The 26,811-nt window shown below is 53.6% G+C and overlaps 4 protein-coding genes across 4 annotated transcripts; 1 reads left to right on the top strand and 3 right to left on the bottom strand.

Annotated features, from left to right (window-relative positions):
- Nucleotides 1-595: 595 nt before the first annotated feature.
- Nucleotides 596-6,018, bottom strand: EMWEY_00020020 (hypothetical protein, conserved; the record flags this gene model as incomplete). The annotated part of the gene is made up of 11 exons (XM_013480317.1): nt 596-1,612; nt 1,877-2,003; nt 2,232-2,378; nt 2,892-3,055; nt 3,396-3,523; nt 3,760-3,883; nt 4,180-4,415; nt 4,685-4,823; nt 4,981-5,197; nt 5,289-5,858; nt 5,954-6,018. The coding sequence occupies 11 exons, from the start codon at nt 6,016-6,018 to the stop codon at nt 596-598; spliced, it is 2,934 nt and encodes a 977-aa protein (XP_013335771.1).
- A 1,086-nt stretch (nt 6,019-7,104) lies between these two features.
- Nucleotides 7,105-13,096, top strand: EMWEY_00020010 (hypothetical protein, conserved; the record flags this gene model as incomplete). Its single annotated transcript, XM_013480316.1, has 5 exons — nt 7,105-7,143; nt 7,262-10,927; nt 11,440-11,504; nt 12,170-12,288; nt 12,687-13,096. The coding sequence occupies 5 exons, from the start codon at nt 7,105-7,107 to the stop codon at nt 13,094-13,096; spliced, it is 4,299 nt and encodes a 1,432-aa protein (XP_013335770.1).
- A 911-nt stretch (nt 13,097-14,007) lies between these two features.
- Nucleotides 14,008-17,551, bottom strand: EMWEY_00020000 (hypothetical protein, conserved; the record flags this gene model as incomplete). Its single annotated transcript, XM_013480315.1, has 5 exons — nt 14,008-14,102; nt 14,766-14,868; nt 15,206-15,372; nt 15,565-16,104; nt 16,486-17,551. 5 exons carry the CDS (start codon nt 17,549-17,551, stop codon nt 14,008-14,010), a joined length of 1,971 nt encoding a protein of 656 aa, XP_013335769.1.
- A 2,089-nt stretch (nt 17,552-19,640) lies between these two features.
- EMWEY_00019990 (PIK3R4 kinase-related protein, putative) lies at nt 19,641-24,564 on the bottom strand (the record flags this gene model as incomplete). Its single annotated transcript, XM_013480314.1, has 5 exons — nt 19,641-21,300; nt 21,515-21,830; nt 22,064-22,133; nt 22,631-23,146; nt 23,371-24,564. 5 exons carry the CDS (start codon nt 24,562-24,564, stop codon nt 19,641-19,643), a joined length of 3,756 nt encoding a protein of 1,251 aa, XP_013335768.1.
- Nucleotides 24,565-26,811: the final 2,247 nt, after the last annotated feature.

Genomic DNA, 26,811 nt, shown 5'->3' with positions numbered 1-26,811 from the left:
AATGTGCACTTTCCGCATACCTCTTTGTCTATAACAGTGGCAAAGTTCCTCCCCCAGCTGGCCCCTAGAGCCGTTGCGAATTCATGAACGGCCTCCAACAGAAGAAGAAATATGGGTCAAAACGGTGAAAAACAGCAGCATCGTTGCATTCAAGAACTACTCGTTGAAGAACAATGAAGCGTCGGGACCAAGCCAACTCACCCTCAACCCCACTTTCCCTTCAAGCGAATTTAACGGCAGCATCCAGCAAGAGCAAACATTGTGTCACCTCGTAACAACTCCAGCAGAAACAAGCAGCAATAATAGCAGTGGCAGGAGGAGGGAGGCAACAGAAAATGCACGTGCAATTTGCATTTTCAGGGAGCCCAGTAGGATGGTACTTTCTTGCCGGACCCCCGTCTGCCAGTATATCGTGTGGGCCATGTACGTTGAAGAGGGCAAACACAGTGCCCTTCTCTTGATGTTCTTACTCCTGAAACCTCTGTAGTGTTATCAGCCACTGAGGTTAATGATTGACCACAGAAGACGCAAAAGACTATAAAGAAGGGGAGAAATCTGCCATCTAGGCAGCAGGAGAGACTGCATTTATTTAAGTTCAAGGGTTTCTTTCTGTTGCCACAGGACTGAGCCATCCCCATGATTCATCACTGGAAGGGGTCTGAAGCACCTCCCTACAGTTGCTGCTGCTGTTGGGGGAGTCACGTACGGCCTCCGCAGCCTCAGGAGGGAAGATGGACAGACAACGGAGGCTGCGGTTTTCATTGGTGCTAGGCGTTTCCTGTAGTCGCTGCTGCTTCTGCTTTTTTCCGTCCTCCTCCCCTGTCTTTTCCACAAGTTGCTGGTGCTGCTGCCGTTGCGGTGGGGTCTTTTCTGCAGCAGCAATGGCTGCCGGGGACAGGACATTACGAAGCGCGTGGGGTAGATCTGTCGGCAGCTGTTGTGGCTGTTGGTGCTCGAATTGTTCTTGGTGGTGTTGCTGCTGCTGCCGCAGTCCCTGTTTCGTCTCGCACTTTTGTTCCCCATATAGTTCTTGCTGCTGCTGCCGCTGAGGTTGCGGCTGTAAGTAGATCGACGGAGGAGTGCCTTTCGCCTTGTTTCCCGGCAAGTCAGTGGAGGCTGGCAAGGGGACGTCCCAGAAGTCGTTGTGCTCGAAGGGCTTGTACTCGTGGTCTATAGATGAATTGTTTCCTGCCAAGAGGGAGCACGTTTCCTGGTGTATTCCCCAGTGTTCCACAGAGCTGTACAATGTGCCTCTCTCCTGCATTTCTGTGCCCGGGGACCGCGACTGCAGCGGCCTTTCATGAACCTCCGAGCTGTGCACCTCTACTTCGGAACCCTTTGGCAGCACATATGGAGCGTCTGCACTCCCTGGTGTTTTCGAGCCTTTAAGAGGCTCGTTGGAGGCCTTCGACAGCCGTCGAAGCCACCGCTCGTGCTGCTGGGGCCTGGAAGACCCCTGCAACGTCTCGATGGCCTGCGGTCGCCTCCCCCCAATGCCCTCTTCATCTACAAGGGTTAAGAGATTCCGCGAGGCCATCTCCTTCAAAACTATGCTATTCAGCCACTCCTGCTCCTCTGCATGCAGGCCATGGGATCGGCAGAAGGAATACACCTGAATGCCGAACACCCAAGCTTCAACATTGAACCCTAAGCCTTTAACAATAAATGCCTGGCGGCTTTGCAACCTCCCGAGCAACACGGCTTCTCACACAGCCTGTTCTTTCAGGGTGACTCGTCAGTTGCTGCTTTTCAATGCTGATGTCTGCCTGATGAAATAAACATTCGTGTTGATGCAGGGTTGTGGGCCATCAGCCCAGCGTGTGGGGATGAGTACGGCTGCTCTGGGGTCTTCGCCTTCACGGATGGAAATGCGAACCAGCCGCCCCTTTTGCACTTCGACGGAAACACCGAAGACTTCAGGGGCTAGACGCAGGCTGTAGTGGCCTTCGGAGAAACTGAAGGGGCCCTCTTCCTTGCGCGCAGGGGAGGGCGTCTCCACTAGCCTGATGGACAGATATACATGAGAACTGTGGGTCTGGGGAGACAAACAGCTGATGGTTTATTGTCAAGCCTGACCCTTTCCTCCTGCCGTTGGTCTCAGAGTGCCTAAGAAGCTCCAATTGTAGTATTATAGAAAGAATGTGCGGGCGTGCGAGTAGACGTTGGCAGGTTCAGGCTTTGCGAAATCTTATTGTGGGGCATTGCACGGTATTTGAGGAGAGAAGGCACACACGGGCAGTTGGGATTTGTGAATTAGGGTTAGGGTTTGCCTGTTCTGGTAAAACCTGAAGAGGCGATCTCTATCGGCAGCGCCACGGCGGAGTCGCTGTACTGCAGCCCCGAAACCTTCAGGGGGAGAGGTCCCTGGCCCCAGGCGCCTAAGGAGACACGAAAGGCAGCACAGTGGAAATGTGACAGCAACAAACTAAGAAAAGCTAGCTTCATATGGACACATCTCGTGCTGTGGCGGACGCATAGTGTCGTTGGCTTTTACTACTGCCCCATGCTTAGGGAGTGAGTGCTGTCGCGTATGTATGCACACCACTCTGTACAGAGTGTACAAACACTCCGCAACAAGCATACCCCTTTGGGTGGAGGGTTGGCAGCTAATGCGTGCAGCAGCAGGCAGACTTGGTGGTACAGCTCAGTGGCACCCTTGTTTATTTTTGGTGTATCTACTCCCACATTTTCTCTTGTCAATGCACCTCGACAAACACGGTCTACTGGTCTGCCAACCACAACCCACTGCTTGTTGAAGTGTACACACACTGCTACATAGAGTGTGACGTGGATGGGAGACAAAACACGCATCTAGTTAAGCAGCGACGAGGGAAAAGGTGTAGGAGAGGATGCAAGAAGGATGGAAGAGCTTTTTGACTTCTGATAATCACCGGGAGGACTTGTGAGATGGCAACAGGCTGGGCTTAAAGGTGCACTCCCGCAGATCATCTTGTTGCTGCTGCTGCTGGCGGAGCTCCTGCTGCTGCCGGTGCTGCTGCTGCTGGTAGTGCGCCAGCTCGAATAACTGCACGTGTCGCGATACCCCGTTTGCCGTCTGCAGATGCAACGCTCACTGTTGAAAAGCATTGACATCCCATCCTAATCCGTTGTAGTAGAAATGTTTCTGGTGAAACCCCCTAACCATCACAGCCCTGCAGTTTCCTTTCGCGATTTTATCTGCATGGGAAGCGTAACTGGAAGTGCACCTATTTGCGCAGCCCTAGGCATATGGATTCCCAGGTGAAATGTGGCGGGATGGGATGGCTGGTGTATTGACACATCTGAAATAACGTGCGAATGTCAATTGGCAGAATGCTAGCATAACATTTCGACCGCAAAGCATAGACTCCTTCGTTCTGCAGCCTTCTGGCCCTTAGAGGTCCCAGAAGTCCCACCGGCAATAGCTCCACATGCTTGTAGAGCCGCGGGCACCCGCGTCGTCGATGTTCTTGCTGCTGTCGCTGTTCTTGCTGCTGCAGCACCTGCTGCTGCAGGATCTCTTTTCTTGCCTGCCGTTGCCGCCCTGTGCACAGACTCGGACCACTACGCGTCATGCCCCTAGCCTCAGAGCCTATCCAGCCGAGCGATTTATGGAAACCACTCCTTTCGCTCTACGATATGCTGATTTTCAAGCAGTGCACCGACAACTCCTGTACTTCTCTCGGAAGGAAACCCTAAGCCCTCAACTCTCACATCCAAACGGGAAGGTCTACGAGGCATATATCACCACCCACCGCGTTCAAGGAGCCTTTCGGTAACTGCCGCGGAGCTGCAGCGGGCCTTGGGCTGCGCCATCGGTGGTGATGACTGCTCTGAAGACAACGGCTCCTACGGCAGCTACTAAGCCGTAAACCCTTAAACCCCCAGACCACCAACCCTTGACCTTGGAACAAACCCTAAAGCTTCCAAAAGCCACATACTCGTCACGGGTGGAGATGCATTCGCTGAGCAAAAACTGCTAACCCACGGACTGCGAAAAGGGTCAAAAGCTCTGTCCTTAACATTTGCTCTCTTAACCCCAAATTGTGGGCCTTAAAGTCTTACGCGGAGCTTTGTGGTGGAAGAAACAGCTCCTCTGTCGGTTCAAGAGCAGCGGCAAGAAATCACGGCTTAGCCGTTGAAGCTCAGCGTACACTTGGCGAGTCTCCTGCAGGCCTCATAAACAACAATACACCTTACGCGATGTTGCTGGTGTTGCAGCCTTCGGCCCCAAACCTTAACTAACATCGCAGTTTCCACTGTGTAAAACCGTGCTGTTACATGGCTGGATAGATTAAGGCAGCCAACGGCTATTGAGGGAGACCAAGTACGCCCCAGCAGCACACCAGCTACTTCAGAAGGATATTGCGGGTATCGCAGCAGCATCCACAGTAGCTGCTTTAAGAGGCTACTGTTGCTACGGTAGCAACAATCGCCTCAAGCATATCAGCCAAAGCATCCAAAACACAGCAGCAATGGACTTCAGCAGGTGCAGCGACATCGAAAACAACAGTAGCAGGAGTGCGTCACACTTGCTCCAGCTGCGTTTGTGCATCCCCAGCGCTGGAGGCGCTGCCTCTCGCTTCTGATTCTCTAAGGCCCATCGCCTCCAATCTCTTCGTTGCTATTGCCACCCGTGGGCAGCTTGTGTTGCTGCCGCTGCTTTGGCAGGTGAGGTCCCTGCCGTTACTCCTGATGCATTGACCGCAACCGCACGAACTGGTGGCTTCAGCGTTGCTGCTGCAGCCCGATATGAGACCTGCAAGGAACTGGAATAGTCGTTCGCGATATACCATCCCCAAGCCCTCGGGGTCCAGCAAGCTACACAGCCTCTTCACAAGGCGCTGCAGGCATAAAACTCTGAATCCCAAACACGTAGTCCTGAAGCCTAAACCCCATTCATTTTCCGAAAAGCCAAAACCCTCAGGATGAAGTCTTCTCGCGTTAAATGCTAACCGATAGCAGCTTAGGGTCTAGGTTACAGGGTTTAGGAGACCTCACGAGCTCTTTGCTTGCAGCTTCTTGAGTGCTGAGCAACTTCCTAGCCTTCAGAAGTGGATTATTGTTTTGCTGCTGCTCCGGTAGCTGCTCTCGCTGCTGTTGCTGCTGTGGATGTTGATGCTGGAAGATTCCCAACAGCTGCAAGCAGTCAGGGAGCAAAGAGGCCGGGAGGGCAGCTGCTTCTGAATTTTGCTGCTGAAGGCTGGCGTAGGCCTGCCTGCATGCACGCCGCAGCACCTAGCCCTTAGAGTTTACGACTGTGTGGGCAACTCTTCTGGCGTGCTGGGGAAAATGGATTTAGTATTTACTTTAGCTCCCTAGACAGCCGGTGTTTGAAGACCCTGAGGGAGGCTGGCGTTAACTTGGATGAGCTGCTAAGGCGCCGTTGTTGTTGCTGCAGCAGCAGCAACTGCTGCTGGTGCTTCCGCCTCCGAATTAGCGCATCTTCATAAAGCTGCTGAGATATGAGGAGACCATAGGACCTGCTGCTGCTGCTACTACTACTACTACTGCTGCTGCTGTTGGATAAAGTGTTGAAACGGGATCGCAACAGCTGCTGCTGGCGCAGCAGCAAAAGCTTCTGTTGCTGCTTCTTTCTTTTCGCCTCAAGGCCTTGGTAGTACAGCCGCAAGTGAACACTATTGCAATTTCCTGTAGCTGCTGCTTCTGCCGCTGGTCTTGCTGCAGCAGCAGCTGCGGCAGCAGCAGCAGCCAGCACTTGTGACTCAGCAGAGATCCGAGGCCTGAAGGGGAAATTATCCTTATCTTCTGCAGCAGCAACCTCAGCGGGAGCGTTTGATCGCGCAGCCCAGAGCGCCTCCTGGAGCGCTGCTTTGTTATGGCCATCTGCGTAGCTCAGACGCAAGAAATGTGCCGCTCTAAACCGTTAACCCTAGACCCTAGGCCACACACACTAAACCCTAAACCCTGCGTTTAGACGCTACTCCAGCATCGCATGAGAGGGAAGAGGCACCTTGAAGTCCTCCCAGGTCTGCCATCATCTCTCCTCTGGACTTCCGTTAACGCCTCCGTCCCCATCTAACTGCAAATAGTTGACCAGCTAGCTCCAGCTAGCTGCGGCGAAAACTAGATGAAACATGGGATTTGCTCTAAGGTGCCACCCGACGTGAAGGTGCCCTCAGTCGCTGTCCCCCTTCCTTTCTGGGCTTCGTGAAGAAGACACTGCGAGAGATGTGTGGTGTAGGATGAAGGGATACAGCGCCATGCAAGGAGCCCAAATGGAATTAAATACGGGAGAAAGCATGCACTGTTTGGCGAAATCATACATTATAACCCTCAGTGTATACGGCTTACGGCACAGAAAATGTTTATGATTTGGTGTTCAGCAAGTGCTTGGGGTTTAATGTTCCACCGAATTCCCAGGGCTTGCGATTTACCGACCGTCAAACTGGTTGGCGTTTAGGTATTGCCTAGGGCTTAAGGTTTAGCGTGCTTATGGTTAAAAGTTTGCAAATATATGGGGCTTCTCCGGTGTCTAGGGATTAGGTTTTGAGAGTTTCGAGTTTGGGGTCCGGGGTGTAGCGACTATCGCCTCGGTGACCTCCAGTTGTCTGCAGGGCCCCGTGCAAGGCCACGGCTGCGAGCAGCTTGCAATCTAGCAGCTAAAGGTCCACATTCCGTTGCAGGTAAAAGCGCCAAATTTGGAAGTTCCTGGTTTATGGTTTACGGTGTATATCTTTGGCCCTGAAGTGTTGCGCCGCCGCCGCGATTGTCGTCAGGGGGCGTGTGTGTGTGTTTGTGTGTGTGTGTGTGTGTGTGAGTGTGTGTCATTCAGTTCCTCATCTAAAATTGCCCACTAGACGACTCTACACTTCAAGTCCATTAACTTAACTCCAAATAAACAAATGAGACGTCTGCAAAGGCAAACGCAAGCTTCAGATGACCAGACTTAGATGTGCTAGATTGCAGGCTGCAGCCCCAGCTGCCCAGTGGGCCCCCGAAAGGGAAGGGGCCACCAGGGGCATGTCTCGTTTCAGGGCCTTCTAGGGTTTGGCTATTTAAAAGGAACCCTAAATTTTGAAACACTGTGAAGTTTCAAGCAAAAGCATTTTGCTGTGATGAAAAAAGCAAGGAAAGGTGGGGAGGCGCGAGATAATGTCTAAAATGCTACCTCCGAGGCTCAACACGCTTTTGAAATCTAGAGTTCCAAATGCTCCCGTTGATATACTTGTGCTGCATTTCCCAACTATTATGCTTTGCGTTTTGTCCTGCTAACTGAAATTGGAATTTAGTGTTTAGGTTTCTGGATTTGCGGTGGCAGGAGCATAGTGGCGGCGAAAGGGCACGTGCTGTTGAAGCAACTCCGCCTGGTGCTTCTACGCTGGGACACCAGCCAGAGATGCACCGTTCCCTGTTTCAGTTTCAGCTACAGTTGCTCCAGCAGCGTAGAAGGCTCCCGTACCAGCTGCATGTCGCTTTATCCCGTGCTGTAACTGACTGGGTGAGGCAAAAACCACACAAAGTAACCGACACAAACTACAGAAGCAACAGCAGCAACAGCAACAATAACAACAGTAGCTGCAGACGTAGGCTGAGTGGGGCCATCCGTAATAAGAAGGTTGCAGCTTCTGGGCAGTGGAGACTGGGGTACGAAACGATCCCAGTGGCGACGGAGGGGGACTCTTCCTACCACAGAAAGAGCAATGGCAAAAGAAGCAGCCGCACTGGCAGCAGAGATCCAGTTGGAGTACTAAGGGGCCGAAGTGGAAGTAGCGACAGCAGCTTCACGTCCAGCCGCAGCAAAGGAAGCGGCAGCGGAGGAGAATGCGCCTCGTGTGCGGCTGCTGTGGAGGCCTTACCCGCCACTACAGAGGAGCATCTGCAACAACGACAGCAGCAGCTCCAGTACCAGCAGAAGCACCATTTGCAGACCGAGCATCAGCTCCAGCGATCCCTGGGGTGTAGAGGCCAGTCCAACGAAGGGCAGCTCGTGGAGAGTCTCCCCTCTTTGTCTCCTCAGCAGATATGTCAGGCCGTTTTCCGCCTCACCCGCCCCAGCAGCAGCAGCAGAAGCGCAGAAGCTGATGCAGTGAATGCTGCAATGTTGCGGGAGGTTGCTTCTTACTGCACCCCGCTGCTGGATGGATGGCCCGACAGAGACGTCGCCATGTTGGGTGTCAGCTTAGCCTTTCACTACAGGCAGCAGCAACAGCAGCAACAACAGCAGCAGCAAGATGTCGGACCAGTAGTTGAATTTCTCCAACGGGCCGGGCTGCACGCGCTGCAGCGTGTGGCGCACTATGACCCTCGCGACTTGCTGCGGCTGCTGCCTCTTTTAGCGTACATACCTCCTCCTGAAGCAGCAGTAAAAGGTGCTGCTGCTGCTGCTGCTGCGTCGCCGTTTGCTGCCGACACTGTTGGGGCTTCAATTCCCCACATGCTTGCTGCAGTGCTGCTTCAGCTAGCTGCCGATTCCCAGAGCCTGAGAGGACCTGCTGCTGCTGCTGCTGCCTTTGCTGCAGCATCTGACACAAGTTGGGAACTTCCTGAATGGGCGGCCATGTCGTTTGCGTACCAAGTCCGGCGATGTTGGCAGCAGCAGCAGCAGGAGCAGCTACAGCAGCAGCAATTGCTGCAACAACAGAAGAGGCAGCACAGGAGCACATGGCCTTCGTTGTCGGACGCGGCTCGGATTGCCCGCGCATTTTGCCGCTTCGTTTTATCGAATGTTCCAACTCAGGCTTGCAGCAACAGCAGCAACAGCACTAGCAACTTCAGTGGCGGCTGCAACAGTAGCAGCAAAACCTGCAGCAGCGGCAACAACAACAGCAGACGCTCCGCATTTTGGCTAGATTGGACACAGTGGTTTCTTGTCGCTTTGCTTGGTGTTCTAAAAGAGCATTTCCCGCCGCTTGCTGCGAGGTCTTGCCTGTCGCCTCGGTCTGCTGCTGCTGCTGTGGTTGTTCCTGCTGCTTCGGCTTTTCCTACTGCTGCAGTGCAGCGCGAGTTGTCGGCTCTGGCTACGTCTTTGGCGCGAACATCACCGCGACTGCCTGCTGCACATGCACCTGTGTGGCGGGTGCTGCTGCCGCAGCTGCTTCTGGTGAGCACCAGCAGCACGAGCAGCAGTTGGTCAGCTGATGCTGGGGAGGCGACGGCGCAGCGGCTGAAGAACATAGCGTTGGGCTGTGCTGCTGTAGCTCGCTGCAGCCTCACTGCCGCTGAGAAACAGCAGCTGATGAAGCAGTTTGCCCCTGCGCTGCTGCAGCAGCTTCATTCTTTGCATTGCACATCGAAGTCTATCGAAGCATCAAGCTATCTCTCCTCCCTGTCTCCCACCACCGCCAAAGTGTTGCTTTCGTCGTTTGCTGCTGCTGCTGCAGGCAGCGAAGACGCAGAGATGCAGCGGCTGCTGCTGCACCTCTGTAGGTATACCCAAATGAATGCAGAGAAATTCGGTAACGAGCTCCTGGCCTTTGCCGCAGCAGATGCAGGGCTCCTTTGCACCGTGTCTTCGTCAGAGTTGGTTCGCACAGCTGCTGCTGCTGCTGTGGCTGCCAGCTGCGACGTGCTGCTGTATCGTCTCGAGCATCACCAGAACCACCAGCAGCAGAGGGCCGACCTCCCCGGGCAAGCAGCAGCAGCCCTGCTGGCTGTATGCAGCAGGCTCCCCACAGTCCCTGTGCGGCTCGTAGAGCTACTGCAGCAGCATGTATTGCAGTGCCCGCAGCAGCAGCAGCAAAAACAATCACGGCAGCAAGCGAAGCAGAACGAATCAAGTGTCTCTCAGTTGGTGGCTTGCTTCCGAGCATTAAGCCGTTTCCCCCGTCGTCTCCAAGGTCACCAGTGGACAAGGGTGGAGCAGCAGCTGTTGCAGCGGCTGCAGCAGCAACAAGTACAGCAGCAGAAAAAGCAACAATTAGAACTGGGATTGGAGCAGGCAGCGCATCTTCTATCTGCGTACGCCACTGCCACCCGAGAAGTTCCAGAGGAAATGCTGCTTCTGCTGCACCTGTTGGTTACTCCACAGGTGTGGCAGCACCGCCAGCAGCAGCACCAACAGCTGCTGCTACTACAGCAGCAGCAAGCTGACCCGTTTGCTTTTGGCCTGAATAGCTGCATGCACTTGGCGCGTATATTAGAGGCTTCCGTATCCCTATCGTTGCATCTTCCGAAGACTAGACAGCAGCAAATCAAGCAGCCGCCACACCCTCTGCAGCAGCAGCAACAACAACAGATTCAAACAGCAGGCAGCTTTGTTTCTCTTCTAGCCAGCTGTCTTTGCGAGGCGATAACCCTGCAGAGAAGAATGTTGTCCCTTTTGATAAAAAAAAGACAGTCTCCTTCACTGCACAGCAGCGATGAACAGCAACAGAATCAGCAGCAGCAAGAGGAACAAATGGCTCAACAGGTGCTGCAGCAGCTGCAGCGACAGCAGCGTGGCCTTGTGGGCATCACGGCCATCTGTGCTGCCCACCTTCAATTTCCGCGCCTGTTGGCGGAAGCGATTCAGTTGCATTTGCTGCTGGCTGATGCAATAGCAACAAATGCAGCAGCAACAAAAGCAACGAACACAGCCGCAACAGCAACAGCTGCTGCATCAGCAGGTGCCGGAGCAGCAGCGTATCCTACGTATTCCTTGGCCCCGTCTGAGGAGCTGCAACTCGGCCGTTTTGTTGTCTCAGTTATTGCTGGATTCTATCCGTGTGCCCAGCACCAGAAGCACACCTGGGACTTGCTTGTGTACTTGCTAGGGGGTTGCAAAGCCGCCGCAGCAGCAGCAGCACGCGCAGCACTTCGCGCTGCAGCAGCGGGGGGGGATGTGGAGGAGCAGCAGGGAGCGGAGCAAGGGCAGCAGCTCCAGCTCCAGCGCACGCAAGGGCTGCAGCAACTGTGGACCAGCGAAAAGCAACACGGGTCGCGGCCATCGCTGCGCATGCAACAGGAGGTTGCAGCAGCACTAAGCAGCAGCGCAGTACAGCAGGAAGTGCGTAGCTGTCTGTACACTGTAGACCTGATACTGCTACCAATGCCGCTGCTGCAGCTCTGCTGACTATCACTGGCATCTATCATGTCTATTTGGCCTGGAGGATTGGTGCTGGTGCTGCTACATGCAGCGCCTCTCCTCGCTGCACGCTGCAACAGCAGGATTTCTTCGTCCGCTCTCAGCTGTAACCCCACGATGGGAGGAGGCTTTTGGAACGGCTGTTAGGCAACTAGTGGCATTAGACCATAAGCCGAAAAGTTAATTGGGTGTTTTATCCTAATTGGACTTTTGGAACAGCATTTTTCTCTATGCGGGAGGTGTATTATACAATCGATGCACGCAGCATTTAGTGTGGGGAGGCGCAGATGTGTGCCTCTGTAGCAACGCGGTACTTGCATGAATGTATATGTTTGTTCTACAGTGCCTGTTGCTTCCCTGGGGATTTATTATTTAGCATCTGGGGTTTTGAGTGCAGCAGTTTCTTTAAGGGTGAAGAACTGTGCTGCGGTCAGCCAGACCTTCTCCTGCTACCCGTCCGATCTGCAATGTGGTTCAGCCGACAAAATGCCGGAAATTGGTTTATCCTGTTACAAAAACGGCGAAGTGACTTTTGACACATTTTAAAAAGCAAAAACATTGTATAAAGGGGTATGAACACGGGGCGGTGCGCACACAAAACGCCCCGCCTGCGGGTGGACCGCTAGCTGGAGCCGCTGTGGCCAGCGAGAAGAAGCTTCACGGCTACTGACAAGGGAATCACGGCAAAAAAAGGACTATTCTGCATCTAAATAGTTGAATAAAACATTTATTTCCACATTGCAAACTTTAGAAGCATTATAGAGAACCCGCAGGAAGAGCAACTTCTGCTGGTCTGGTGCGCCCCGCAGTTGAGCGACGACCCCCGCTCCAGCGGCCCAGGACGATGATATACAGCAATAGAAGGAAAACAAACAAAAAGGATTAATTGAATTTTAAAACTCCTGAGAACATTTTACTCAATTAATCGACACAAATAGGACCTTAAAGGACGCACGCGCGCCGCGGAAGCCTGCCTGCTGCTGCTGGGTACGGGGGTGGGTGTTGCAGCGCAGCAGCAGCCATAGGTCTGCTGCTGTTGCTGCTGCTGCTGCTGCAGCACATACCGTGGTATCACGTTTGTAGTTGATTTTTTTGGCACATACTCCAGGTCTTATTCCCGCGTTCTTTCTGTCTCTGTTTCGTGTCATTGGTGCTCCTTCTGAGGCGCACAGGGAGCAGCAGCATAAGCAGCATCAGCAGCATCAGCAGCATCAGCAGCAAGATGGGTTGCGTTAGCAGCAAGCAGGGATCTACCCCTGCAGAGAGGCAGCAATCTGCTCAGGGTAAATCTTCAAAGCCACGAACCCTAAACCCTAAGCCCTCATATGTGTTTTCCACCATCGCTCTCCCTGTCCCGCGGCCGACGTCCTGCTGGCGCCTCCCCGCAGCAGCAGTAGCAGGGATAGCGGCTTGATTGTTGAACTTATCCATTGCCATACATTGAATTCCTGATTGTTTGCATGCAATGTGTATTGAGTCCGCCATTGGGGCTGCTCTTGCTGCCTGCGTTACTGCTGCACTGTCACGTCGTCGTCGAGCGCCGCTGCCGCCGAAGCAGCAGCAGGACCGGTCCACCGGTGTTATTGCCTCTGTTTTGCAGTATTTTCCGAGATAAACTGTTTATCCGTAGCTTAGTAGCATTTAAAGGCTGGTGTGTGCGTGTGTTGTATGCCTTCCGCAGCACCAGCAGCGACGCCTGCTCCTGCTCCTGCTCCAGCGGAGAAGCCGGCTGAGACCAAGGAGGCAGCTGCTCCTGCCGAAGCGCCTGCTGAAGCTCCCGCTGCAGATGCTCCTGCAGAAGCTGCTGCTCCGGAGAAGGCCGCGGAGGCTCCTGCTGCGGAGGCTCCTGCTGCTACTGCCGAAGGTGCTGCTGCAGCACCACAGCCTGGCAACAAGCAGATCAGTGTAGAGATGTCAGGCCCCCCTCCTCTAAAGAGCCCCCCTCCTCCTCCTGTACCAAAGGCCTCCCTTCCTGCTGCCGGTGCTGCGCCTGCAACAGCAGAAGAACCTGCAGCGCCAGCAGAACCCGAAGCAGCTGAGAAGCCAGAAGAACCCGCAGCGCCAGCAGCAGACAAACCTGCTGATGCTTAGACACTGAAGTAAAATGCATAAGGCGCCCCTGGCCAACAGGGTCCACCCCGCACACAGATGAAGTATGCCCGTTCTGCTGCTGGTGCTGTCGTTGCTGCGGGAGTAGCATCAACCGCTGCAGCAACAGTTGCAGCGGCAGCAGCCGCAAGTGAGGGAAGTCTTCGCAGGTGGCGCAACAATGATATACTCGTCTGCTGCGCTGTAGCGGTGCTGCTTGGCTAGGTTCCCCCAGGCCCCAAAGGTGCATGCATGCAGCTGTGGCATGGCAACCGACGCCCCTGCATGCACGATGAGTCTCTTAATTCTCTAAATAGCAGCAGCAGCTGCTGCCGTCCCCGCACAAGTGCGCTAAAAAACTGTTTTGCTGCACCTCTGCCTGCATGCATGCATGCGTGCCCACATGCATGCATGCAGCTGAAAAGCCAGGAATGTCTCTGATCAGGCGGCTTGGGGCCTCCGCCTGCTGTCTGTTTCCTTCGCTGCGCCACTGTCTCTTTCTCGGTAGCGTCCTTGTTGCAGCAGCTGCTGCACCAGCTGCTGCCCTGTGTGTTCGGGGCCTGTCGCCTTCAGTCCCCTCGCAGAAGATTTTGTAGTGTGTTATGCATGCAAATACTGAGGGACTAGGTAACTTTTAACTGTTTAATTTAAAGGGAAGCGCGAGCCCCTGACTAGAATTGTGTACGTACACCCCACGGGGGTCTGCCTGCTACTGGTGCCCTGTGGTAGAAGAGAACCAGCAACAGCAAGAACGAAGCAGATGTCACATACAGCCAGACAGTTGCAGCAGCGGCGCATAAGCATTCAGCTGGTGCTCCTGCAGCAGTATATCGAGAGACGAGGCACTAACTCTTCTTCGGTTGCTGCTGCTGCAATATCAGAGCAAGGCACTCCTTGTTGCGGAGGCTGTAGTGTCACAACAAGGCACTCTTTGCTGCTGCTGCTTGGGGGAGGTCTAAAGCGGAGATAGCAAAGTCGCAGTCCCTTTGAATAGCGGCTATGAGGTGCGCTGAGAGGTGGAGACACACCACAGCAAACACTTTGCAAACACCTCACATTTCGCTCTCAACACAGCTAATAGCAGCAGCAGCAGCCGCAGCAGTAGAAGCAGCACCAGCAGTAGCGAAAGTACACAAGCCTGCCTGTCTTCTCTCAAATGGGGAAGCACTGGGGAGACAAGAGAAGTAACACATGTGGGGGATGCATGAGACCCGATAAGACACACGAGGTTGCCGGAAGCGCATAGAAACCAGGAGAAAGGAAAGGGACAACAAGAAACACACAGGGCCAGTAGGAGGCAAAAAAGACAAGGTGAGGCACAAAGGGCAGCAGAACAAGAGGGAGGAGACAGCAGGAATACACAGAAACGAAGAGAAGGAATAATATTGGGAGGAAATTGTTTTTCTTGTTCTTCCTCCTTGTTCTTGTTTCTTTATTTGAGGAAAACGAGGAACTGAAACATACGAAGAACGAGAAAAAACCGATGCAACAGACAACAAAAAACAGCAACAAGAAGAAAACAAACAACGGCAGACAACAAAACAACAAAAACTCACAGAAATAATAAACAACAGAAAATAGCAAACAACACGAAATACCAAATAAGAACAAAAGCTAACAATCAACAAGAGATAAAGAGAAGATGGAGTGGAAGACGGAAACGACGACGGACAGAATTGAGGGAAGGCAGCCTCAGAACGGAGGAATCCGCAAATGGCAATTTTCATTTGCTGTCCTTTCATGTCGCCAACTCCTGTTGCTAACAAATGCGGCTCCTGCAAGAAAAAGGAAGGCCCCCAAACCCGCCGCTCCGTGCAGAGGCAAGCAAGCCCCCTCCTTGAGGACACCAACAGTAGGAAAGAGAGGCAAAGATACCAAAGGAGGCAGCGGCTATAACGGCAACAGAGGTAGGCAGAAAAGGTGACAGAGTCGCATACAGAAGCTGATATCTAGGGGCATATCATCTTCCCCACAACACACACAACAGTTTGAGTCCCGACTAACCCTAGAACGGCACCGTATCTAGATTTTTGTAGCAGTCCCCTTCAACACACCTTAGATAAACCCTTAAACAAGCTGCCTGAGATAAACCCATTTTTACTTGCTGCTCACCACTGTAGCCTTGCTATTACCGAAGTGGGGGTTAAAGCCAAAAGAAAGCACCGTCTTGCACGGCCAAACAGGGTATGCACCATCCCCTGAAGCAGCAGCAGTAGCAGCACCAGCAGGTGCTGCTACTGCAGCAGGGGGAACGAGGGCCGCCCAGCCGAAGTATACACCTGAAGCAACAACACCAACAGCAGCAGCAACAGCCGAAACAGCTTCAGTAGCCTCATGTACAGTAGTGGCGGCGGCGGCAGCAGCAGCAAACGCAGCGAAGCACGACGTCATTCCGCAGCAGCCCCAGCAACAACAAGACAGGGAGACATCAGCAGAAACTCAACAGCAGCAACAGCAGCAACAGCAGCTACCAGGCACAAGGGGCAGATCCCCTGTTGCGTCGGACTCCTCTAGCTGCTGCTGTTGCTGCTGCTGTTGTTGCTGCTGCTGCTGCTGTTGCTTCTGCAGCAAAAGATTGGCAGTTGGGATTCCTAGCAAAGAGCTCCCTCTGCCAAAGCCACGCACCACAAGACCCTGAAGCAGCAGCGGCTCCTGCAGCAAAAAGCAGGTGCCCCAACCACAGCGCAGGAGGCCTTGCCACGTCCTTCTCGCTGCTGCAACTGCTGCTGGTGGGATTGCTGAGGACTCATCCTTGCTGCTGTCAAGAAACTGCAAAGCACGGAGGGGCACAACGCGGTCTCCATACACTGGAGCTATCTCATCATCCCCTTCCTCCCGCTGCTGCTGCGGCTGTGGCTCCTTCAGACCGTAGGTCCTGCGCAATGATTCAATGTCCATAGACTCGAAGCACTTCAACAACTTGACTTGCTGCTGATGCTGCTGCTGCTCCAGGGTCACCTCTTGCTGCTCTGCAACGGCCTTGGCACGAAGTGGGGCAAAGACAGTAAATCCTGAACGATACAGCAGCAGGAGCATAAGCAGCAGCGATAGCAGCAACAACAGAATCAGCACCTACAGCCGTGTGATGGCAGTAGCCAGAGAAGAAAGCTCAAGGCAAGGAGCAGCAGCAAAAGCAAGCAGCAAGCAAGCAGAGACAACAGGAGCAACATGGTGAAGGATTTGCTATGGGGCATCACCTGCTGCAGCAGCAAGGCTGGCAAATGGAGCAGTAGAAGCAGCAACGACGATAGGGATCTGTGTATGCTGCTTATCTTGCTGCTGCAGGCAGCCGCAGCAGCAGCATGAGCCGTTGCAGCAGCACGGCCTCGCTGCTGTTGCTGTGCTATCAGGAGGACCAGCTAATGCAGCAGCAACCCTCTCAACAGCAGCACCAAAGTCTGCAGGGCTGTTGCTGCTGAGATGTAACAGATGACAGGAGCGCAGCAAGGGTGCAGCGGCAGCAGTTGCAGCTGGTGCCGCTTCCACCGTTGCATTTACTTCTGGCGCTGCTGCTGAAGAAGGCGTTGGTGCCGAAGCTGTTGGATGAGTGTTCCGATCTAGCAGCACCTGCTGCGGCAGCACCTGCTGCGGCAGCACCTGCTGCAGCAGATGCCCGTTGCTGCTGCAGCAAACAACTGCGATGTCGCCGCTGCAGAGGCGGCGAAGTTGCCTCAAAGCCCCCACGTGAGGCTTCGTGCATGCAAGGATGCGCTGCAGCAGCAGCCTAAACCCTTCACCTGTTGCTTCTGTTGCTGCTCCTGCTGTTTCTGTTCCTGCTGGTGCTGTTGTCTCCGCCGTATCCGTCGTAGCTCCAGTGGCCGCTGCAGCAGGTGCGACATCCACATCCGCATCGACAACTCCCAAGCCGTTGCTGTTGCTGTCGTTAGTGTTGCTGCTGCCTATACTGCTGCTGTTTCCACTTGCTTTCCGCAGGTTGCAGCACGGGCTGATACTGCTACGGGGATGTGCAACTGCAGCGGTTTTAAGGGGATCCTTAGTCCAGCAGCAGCAAAAGCTTGCGGCCAAACTGCTTGCCGCAGCTGCTTCTGCTCCTATTGATACGACTGCTGCTGCTGCTGCATCAGCTACTGCTGCGCTTTCTGGGTCTGCTAGCCTTGCTATTTTCCCCTGGAGGAAATCCAGCAGTTTCACGACTCGTTTGCGCCGTGTTGCCGCTGTTTTCGGTGCTCCGTCTTGCTGCTTCTGCTGCTGTTCAATCACAGAAAACGCACAGGAAACGGCTGCCTTCTCGAGAGGAACACCCGGCAGCAGCAATTGTTCTACTGCGGCAGCAGGTAGCTGCTGCTGCAGCAAACCCTGCAGCAAGCAATGGGCTAAACTTGCCAAGTCAAACAACAGAGCATCGCTCTCGATAAGCAGCAGCAACCGTGGCCCATCCATGCTGCTGCTGCTGCTGGAGGTGCAAGGAGCAATGCCACCTGGCGACTGTTGCGTCATTTGGGAGGCTACACATGCAGCGCGCAGCAGCAGCAGCAGCAGCAGCAGAAACACCGCAGCAGGGTGGTGTGGTGCGTGGCCGCTCTGCAGTTGGGTAGCTCTTCGATGGGGGCGTTGCTTCTGTTGCCTGTGCTTTTGCTGGCGTTCCTGCTTCTGCTACAGTTGTTGTTGTCTGTCTAGTCCCCAGGCGTCTCGGGACGATATTGACGCAGGTTAGTCCTTTCACGGTATCAACACGCAACAGAAGAACACCATGCTTGAGTTGTACGTACACCAGGAGCTAATAGACAAGCAGGGGGGTGCGCAACAGTAATTGCTGAGGGTCCCAGGCGGCTGTTGGTGGGATATTCATCCTGTTTGACAGCTGTTCGTCCATGCGTGTAAAAAGGACCAACTGATTAATCAATTTAATCAAGTAAGTATGGGGTACGTTATTAAATTACGTACGAAAACAGATGGAAAGGGCATGAACACTCTCGATGCTAATGACTGGCACACTCGCCTGCGTGTCAGCTGTGGAGGCCCCGCCGCCGTCTGCTACGGCAGTTCGTCCAGTTATTAACTTGTTTTGTCCTTCATTTTGAGTTTGAAATCGAATTTATATTATTCTGTCCTCAGAATTTCTTCTTATTTGACTGTTGTGGATGCGTGTTGCTCGCTGAACTCGCACATTATCGATATGGCCAGCAGCATGCTACGAAGCGTGGCAGCAAGCGCAACAACGGTAGCACCATTGGCAGCATCAGCAGCAACAACAGCAGCACTATTAGGAGAAGCAGCAATGGCAACAGTGTTCCCACCAGCAGCACCAACCGGAGCAGTGTTGTAAGAAGCAGTGGCGGCGATGCTAGCAGTCCGCAGCAGCAGTGGCAGTAGCAATATCACCAGCAGCATGTGCTTCGAGTTTGTTAGTTGAGTGGCTGCAGTGGTCCCAAGTGACAACATTAGTGGCAGAGGTGTCTCCATTGGCAGTTGTAGGTATGACTGTTACACCTATAATGCCTGATATTTTGTACGTATATATTCCATTTCAAGATAACAAATTAACTGTGTATATGCACCGCTACACATACACATGCATTTACACTCAGTCTCATATTTTATGCGGTACATATATCACTCTTATACTATGCAAATGTGTGTTGCTGCGGTGTATCTGCTTGGGAGACACGTCTCCTCTGACGAGCCAGTCGGAAGCGTTGAGAAGCAGAAAACAAAAGATGAGATAAAAAGCTGAAATGCAAGATATTGTTGTGGGATGTACACCCGAGCTCTTGAGAGCAAACAGAAAGTGGAGGGGGCCTGTTTTAGCGTAGAGTGTCTAAACACCAGAAGCCAGTAACTGCAGCCTTTGCAAGGAGGCGGCGGGTGTACAGACAGCTAGCTGCAAGGAGATGTGATGGTTGGATATAAGGAGACACGCAGCAGCGGAGGAGACAGACACGAGCCGTAAAAAGCCCTCAAGTTATTTAGAAAGAGCAGCAGAGACACACACGTAAGGAAAATGGTAGACAAAAAGCAACAGGGAGACAGATGCAGGGACAAATATCCAGAAGCAAGGGGAGACAAAAGCAGAAATAGAGAGACAGAGACAGAGACGGAGGTAAATAAGGAGACATAAATAAGAGGAGAGACGCAAGCAGGCAGAAAGAGAGGGAGGGAAGGAGACAAACACAGACAGTAGTCCAGCAGAAAAAAAAACAGGCGGCATACACAGCACATGTTGCGTCTCCTCGTGAAACCCGGGGACTAACACAGCTCGCGGGAGCAGCAGAAGCAGCCAAACTTCTCAATGGAATCACCGGGCGGTCTGCCCTTATCAGCATCTTTGACTGACGCACTTGCTGTTGTTGTGGTTGCTGCTGCTGCTACACCCTCGAGAAACTTCTATGGAAATGCTGCTGATACTGCAGGAGCAGCTGCTGCTGCACAGAAGGACAGATCAATCAGGCGATCTAAAGGCCATATAGATGCATGCACCTGTTTCCTCATTGTGTCGCCCCTGCAGAAGTAGCAGCACGAACTGCAACATCGGATGCTGCTACTGCCAGTGCTGCGGGTATATCGTTGCTGCTGCAGACGTAGCTGGTCAGTGGTGCATCCCTTGTATTGGTGGCGGTGTGGGGAGCTTCGCTGCTGCTGCGCTGCTGCTGTTCCTGCTGCTGTTGCTTCCAAAGAGACTGCTGCCTCGGGAGCTCAACACCTTGCCTAGACGGCCGCCCACCCGGAGCACACTCAATGCACTACGAACATTATGCATGCCGCTGCTGCTGTTGCTGCTGGTTGTCGAGCTGCTTGTTGTTGTGCTGCTAGTGGTGCTGCTTATACTGCTCTTAGATAGGAACCCTTTAATGCTGCTTCCGTGCCGAGGGGCAACGGGAAGCTGTGCTGCAGCAGCTACAGCAGCTCCAGCACCGATGCTTTGCTTGCTGTTGCAGCTCTTTGGCTGTTGCTGCAGAGAACCAGAGCACCGCATCCTGTTGGTGCTGCTGCTGGTGTTCACAGCTGTGCTGGCAGAAGAGAGCGCGGGACTGCTGAAGCTCTGCAGAGAAACGGAAGGAGACTCATTTGAGAGACAGCTCGATGGCGTTGTTGTTGCTGCTGCGGCGGCTGTTGCCGCAGCTCGTGCTGCAACTCCCACAGCTGTTGCTGTTGCATCTCGAGTCCCCACTGAACCCTCTTGGAGCTCAGCAAGACTTGGGGGAATAAGACACGGTCCTATGTAGCTCAGTTGCTGCTGCGGCTGCTGTTGCTGCTGCTGCAGCAGGAGCGGTAACTGCCGCTTTCCACCATCAGTGCTGCCGTAGGGAGTGCGTGCTGCAGAGGTGTCTGTGCTCCTTTCATCCTCAGACGAGGTACAGCAGCAAGGACATGGAGAATGTTTCTGCTTCTGCTGTTTCTGTTGCTGCTGCTGTTGCGACTGCTGCTGAGGCGAAGGTGGCTGCTGCTGCTGCTGTAGTGGCTGTTGCCGTTGCTGCTGAGACTTTTGTAGATTCTGGGTGGGAACGTTTAATGAAGCACGACGGGGCTGTTGCAGCTGCTGATGCTGCAGCAGCAGATGATGATCTGTTGCTTGCTGGTAGCCGTCATATTTGTGAGATTCTTGCTGCTCGGGGCGCATCTCCGTCCAAATATCTGCGTTGGTAGCCGTTCCCGCCCGCTGCAACTGCTGCTGCTGCAACTGCTGCTGCTGTTGCCTTTGATATGCCTGCATTCTTTGCTGCTGCAGCGCATGCGCCTTTTGCTGTTGGAATCTGGAATTGGCTAGCTGCTGCTGGTGTTGTTGCTGTTGCTTGTACATCTGCTGCTCCTGCTGCAATCGTTTTGCATCTATTTCTGTTTGCTGTTGTGTTGTTGTTATTGCTGCTGGTGTTGCTGCGGTGTGATGCTGTTGCCCCTTCTTCTGCTGCTGCTGCTGCTGCGGCGGCGGTGGCGGTGGCAGCAGGGTGTTTGCATACACTGCAGAGACAGGGCCCTTCGCAATAAATGGATGTCTGAGGGCTTCTAAGATAGACAGTCGCTTGTTTGGGTCTGGCCTGAGGAGCTGCAACACGAAGTCTACAGCAGCAGGAGAGAGTTTGCTGCCGTTCTTCTGCTGCAGCAACTCGCGCAACTGCTGCTGCTGCTCCGAAGCCAGCATCACCCACCCCTCGTCGGTTGCCTGCGCTCTTCTGAAGAGCTGCTGTTTTGTCAGGCAGTAGTACAGCATCCATCCGAGACAGAAGCTATCTACTTTGAAGGGGTCGTACCTGAACAGTAGCAGCAACAATAGCACTAACCTCCACGACAGACACAGCAGCAGCAGCAGCGGCAAGCAGAGGCGGGGAAGAGCAGCACCTGAGGCCGCCAAACCAGAGCTAACCAAAAGCAGCATGGGCCGCATGCACCGCCAGTCAGACGGCTCCAAGAGCAACAGCAGCAGCAGAAGAGGAAGCAGCAGCAGCAGCAGGGATGTCGTCTTACGGTTTGCGTGTATACACCTCCGGGGGTCTAAAGCTCTTTCCAAAGAGTTTGTTGGGAGGGAGCAAAACATGGGGAGAACTGAAGCTGTCTGATTTCATTGCCCTCGAGACGATGCTGTCTGTATCTCGAATAGCCGTGGGCTTAGAGCTCTCCAGAGTATCCTGTTCTTGCTGCTGCTGCTGCTGCTCTGCTGCAGCAAGAGCAGCAGCTGTGCGAGAAGGCAGCGCAACCACAGCCTGCCCAGGGTCCGTCAAACATGGGACGATGGCGCCGGTGGCTTCGCAGCGGAAGACCAATACATTTTCGAGGGACAAATCTGAGAACACACCCACCTACAACGTCGTCATAACAGACTAGGGTTTAGAGTTATGGATTTAGGTTTTCCATGGTTTAGGGTTTGCAGCGCATCACTGTGAACCGGAGACCGGGGTTAGAACGCAGGGTTGGGGTCTAGCCACTTTGAGACTCATGGGGCCAAAATGAAACGAGGCTTCGCTACCTGGGGCTTATGGTTTAGGGGGTGTTGGATTGGCAGTACGGTCATCCTACCTCGCATTGCGATGCCCCTCCTGTGCAGAAACAAAACTGCATCTAGGAGCTGGCGAGCCATCCAGCGCACCTACGGACAGCGCACCCGTCCAAACCCAAAACCCTAAAGTGAAACTCTTAAGTCATTGCAGAGGCTGGCAAGAAGGCAGAGAGGTAGCAAGGGGCCAAGATGTTTATATACTGCAAGAAGCAGCGGCAACAGGGAGACATATAAGCCAGCAGCAGAAGGAGCGGAGGCCAAATAAGAGCAGCAGCAAGAGCAGCAGCAAGAGCAACAGCAGGAGAGACATCAGCAACAGCACCAGAAGAAGCATGCGTAGCAGCAGCTGCAGCATCGGCATCAGCAATAGGCGCTCCAGTAGAGGCAGCAAGAAAAACAATCAGTGCAGTAGGGCGAGTGGCAGCAGATGCTCAAGAGGCAACAGTAAGAGCAACAATGAGAGCAGCAGAGCAGTCAGCAGCAGGAGCGGCATCAGCAGCGGCAGCAGGTTCAGCAGCAACAAAAGCGGCAGCAGCACTTCGGCAGTAGCCGGGACAGCAGCATGATCGATGGCAGGTGCTGCTGACTTCTGGTTCTTTAAATGCTTCTTTTCGCTTTTTTAAAACCTCAAAGAGGTCCTCAAATTCAGCGAGGGGAAAGAGGAGGAGCAGCAGCTGCTGCTGGAGGTCAACATACACCCGAGTGGGTGTAACGATATTGGCATGCCCTTTAAGACAATCGTAGAAGGTAACTTCGGACAGAAAATCTTCTTGCAAAGAAGGGCTGCTGCGTTGAAAGAGGGCAAGAGACAGCACCTTAACTGCCACTTTGCTGCTGCGTTTTCTGGTGCTCCCACTCCCACTGCTGTTGCTGCTGCAGCTGTTGTTGTTATTGCGGCTGCTGGTTGTTGGGTCTGGGTGGGAGTGCGCTACAGCAGCAAAGACAGCACCAAATATTGCACTTTGAATCAGTCGTGTTAGACAAAAATATTCGTCCTCTGCTGCCTCCAGCGATTTCTCTTCCTCTTTTCTGCTGCCACCCGACAGTGTCAGCAGTGAAGAGCTGTAGACTGTCGTGCCCAGTAAAGAAGCAGGGTGATTTTGCTGCAGCAACAGCGGCCGAAGTAGCAGCACAGCAGCAGTAGCAGCAAAGCGGCAGGAGCAGCACAGCAGCAGCAGCAGCGCATGAGCAAGTACGACGGCAATAGATAAACATCCAACAACGACCACAACCAACAAAATAGATGCATGAGCGGCAGAGTCCATGCCTCCACACTAGTAATACACTAGTAAGGGTTTAGGGCTTATTGCTTATCGTTTAGGCTTACCAGGGCTTCCGCCGATATCGTCGAACTGCAGAAGCACTGACGCAGAGCGCGGCGACGGGCACAGGCGCTGTTGAGGGTCACGTCCAGCCAGTTGGTGAACTGTCGCAGCTTGCTGCTGTTCCCGCTGGTACTGCTGCTGGAGGGTGGAGCGTTGGTAGTGCGGCTGCTGGAAGCAGCAGCCGACAGGGTCTGCGGTTGCTCCTTGCGAGATGACGCTACAGTCTGTGCGGTATAGTGTTGCTGCTGCCGCTGCTGCTGCTGCCGCTGCTGCTGCTGCTCGTGTTGGTGGTGCTGCTGCAGTCGCTGCTGCAGATCATGGTGCCGCTGTACGTGCTGCTCCCTCAATGAGAGGGAAGGCCCGTCAGACAGGAGACAAGTGGAATTACCTGGAGCGGATAAGGGAGCCATTTGCTGCTGCTGCTGCTGCTGCTCCGCTGCAGCAGAACTGAAAGCAATTTGAACCTGCCGAGGCTTGTGAGCTGCTCTTTGGCGGCCCAAGGTAAAGGAGTGGGCAGCAGCTTTCTTCTTCTGCTGCTGCTGCTGCTGCTGTATTGAGTACGCAGGGTTGTAGTAAACGTGTTGTTCCTGCTTTTGCTGCGTCTGCTGCTGCTGCTGCTGCTGGCACTTTCGCCTCTGCTGCTGCTGCGGCTGCTGTTGCAGGTGCTGCTGCTGGCAGCCATGTACCTTTTGTTGAACCTCTTTAGGGAGATGACACTGTAGGGAGTGCTGCTGCTGCTGATGCTGATGCTGCTGCTGTCCTGTCCGAAGCAGCGACTGCTGCAGCGGCGCGTAAATTGGCTGCAGTGGAGTTGCCCTTGAAGAAGCTGGCCTTTGCAACAGCTGTTGCTGCTGCAGTTTCAGCTGCTGCTGTCGCTGCGTCGTTCTCTCGTAGCGAACACTGCCCTGGGAATACCTGCTGGGAACCACCCTAGCGAACACGCTGGTGTTGCTGCTGCTACTGTTACTGCTGCTGCTGAGGTTAGTTAAGGAGCAAGTTTGGCTGCAAGAGAACCTGTTTGGTAGGGATGTTGGATGGCCCTCGAGAAGAAAGCCCAAAGATTGCCTCGTGGTGAGTCGATTGATGCTGCTGCTGCTGCCGCTGGTGAGCTGCTGTTGCTGCTGCAGTTGCTTCGCAAGCTCCACGGAAATGGAGGAGGAAGATATCGCTATGGAGGCTGACTGGTGTACGTACATCCTGCTGGCTGGGAGTCCAGTCTAAAGGGGAGGGGCTGCTGCAGCAGCCGCAGCGGATGCTGCAGCAGCTATTGCTGCTGCTGCTGCTGCTGCTGCTGCTGCTCCCGCTGCTGTTCCACTTTCTGGCTCGTTTTAGGCCTCCAAACGACAAGGCAGAAGCAGCACGCGTGAGGCCGTTCGCGTTTCAAGGGTAGCCCAAGCAAAAAACTTGCTGCTACTAGTGCTGCTGCTGTTGCTGCTTCCCCTTTTGCTGCTGCTGCTGCAAGATATTCTTGTCAGGGGCAGCTGCACTAGCCTTTGTTGGTGCTGCTAACCACCTTAAAAAATGGAGGGGTGAGGGGGGAGAAAATAAATATGGGAACTAAGAATAGGCGTTGCCTTTGTTGCAATTGCTGCAGCTCTTGCTGTTGCGGTTGCGGTTGATGTTGTTGCTGCTGCTGCTGTGGCCGTTGCAGCTGAGACAGCAGGAGGAAGACGACGGAGGAAAGGGGGATGACAAAATGTTGCTGCGGGGCAGCAGAGCCAGCACACACCACAGGAGCAAACGCACATGTTGCACTGTACCAGCAGCAGCAGGTAGCTGAGAGTGCGGCGACAGCAGCAGCACGGGAATATCACAGCAGGCATCAAGCAAGAAATCAACCTTCTCATTCTCTCTCGTTTAGCGACAATTTTTTTCTTCGAAGCCCCAAATCCTAAACGGCAAACCCTAAACCTTAAAACCTAAACAGCTCGAAGAACAAGGAGCCTCACAACACCAACAGAGGAAATAGCAATGCCACCTAACCGGGCTCCCCTGTAGCTGAAGTGTATACGTCCACTGCTGCCTTATTTGCCTTTGTAGAAGGGGAACAAAGCAGCAAAATTCGCTGCAGCAGCGGGCCCCTAGCTGTATTTACAGCCCGCTGCTGTGAACTCCTGCAGCATTTAGCAGCCCTTAGCGCATGCCAGCAGACTGCTGTCGGTACAAGGCGCGTGTATACAGGGGAAATATAAACAAAGAATTCAGTGATTATGTGCTACACTGCATGCACCGCAGCACGTGCTGCAGCTGCTGCATGGGCTACAACTCCAGCCGCAGCAACTACGGCCTAGATGAGATGTATGAGCAGCTTACTGTTTTCATTTCGGCTAATAAAACTCAGCTAGAAACATAAATGCACATGGGGTCCAATAGCAAGGCCTCCATTCCCCCGCCGCGCTGCTGCTGCTACTCCTGCTGCTGCAGCGTGCAGCGCGGTCAGCGGTGCCTGCAGCTGTATGTACAGCCGCGACAAAGCCCCTTATGGTGATTTACGAAGAAGAAAAATTAGCATTAATGGTGTGGTTAGAAGCAGAAGAACAACACATCAACTAACCCCAAGAGAGGCCCCGTCGTTTCAAGGGTTTAGGGTTCTGTTGCATGTGGCGTTGTGTGTGCTGTTAGCAACAAGGGGAAGCGCAGAACATCGACACAGCTCCAGATGGGAAATAAACTCACCAGAATGACCCTGTATGCTTTTAGATTCGCCTAACAACGCCAGTCATGGGCAGAATGGGGTGTATGAACACTCGCCGAGAGGAGGGGACTGAACCGGCGAGCCATCTGCTGCCTGCTGCCTGCTGCAAACACCGGGGGCTGCACAGGGGGGGGGAAGGGAGGAAAAAAGGGTCAAAACTCCCTTTTAATGAAGAAACAAAACGGGAGAAACAAACGCGAAAGGGAAAACGAACCCACTAGGTCCTCATCGTCGCCTCTGCGCCGGCGGAGGCATCAGCGACCGCAGCCGTCCTCAGGGTGTCGTCCTGAGGATAGCCAGCCGAAACAGTGCTAAATGGATTTTCTTTTTGGCAATTTTATTATACATATAACTGAACAATTCAATATAATGACACAGAAACCCCCCATTTCCTCTTTTAACTCCCTTCCTTCTCTGCTCGTGCCGCCGGCCACTGGGCCTTCGACGCCGTAGCCCAAGCCGAACCGCTGTCGCCATCGACATACTGTCAGTACAATTTTTTCCCGAAAAAAGGAAATAAAAGCCTTCCGATCTTTGAAATACCTTTTAAAATCAACTATTCCACTCGATGTGCTTTCTGAAAAGGGTCTGCCCCCCACGCCGGCGCTCCCGTCCCCACAGACCGCCGCAGAGCAAGAGCCTCGCAACACGTAGGGGGCTTCCCTACAATATATAGGTACAATTAAAAAGAAACAGCGTCAGTTTCCATCAAACCAACAGTTAAAGAGGCAAACAAGCCACTGTGAAC

This window comes from Eimeria maxima, genomic scaffold, assembly GCF_000499605.1.
Source record: "Eimeria maxima Weybridge genomic scaffold, Emw_scaff180, whole genome shotgun sequence".
NCBI lineage: Eukaryota > Apicomplexa > Conoidasida > Eucoccidiorida > Eimeriidae > Eimeria > Eimeria maxima.
This window is presented reverse-complemented; position numbering and strand designations above follow the sequence as displayed.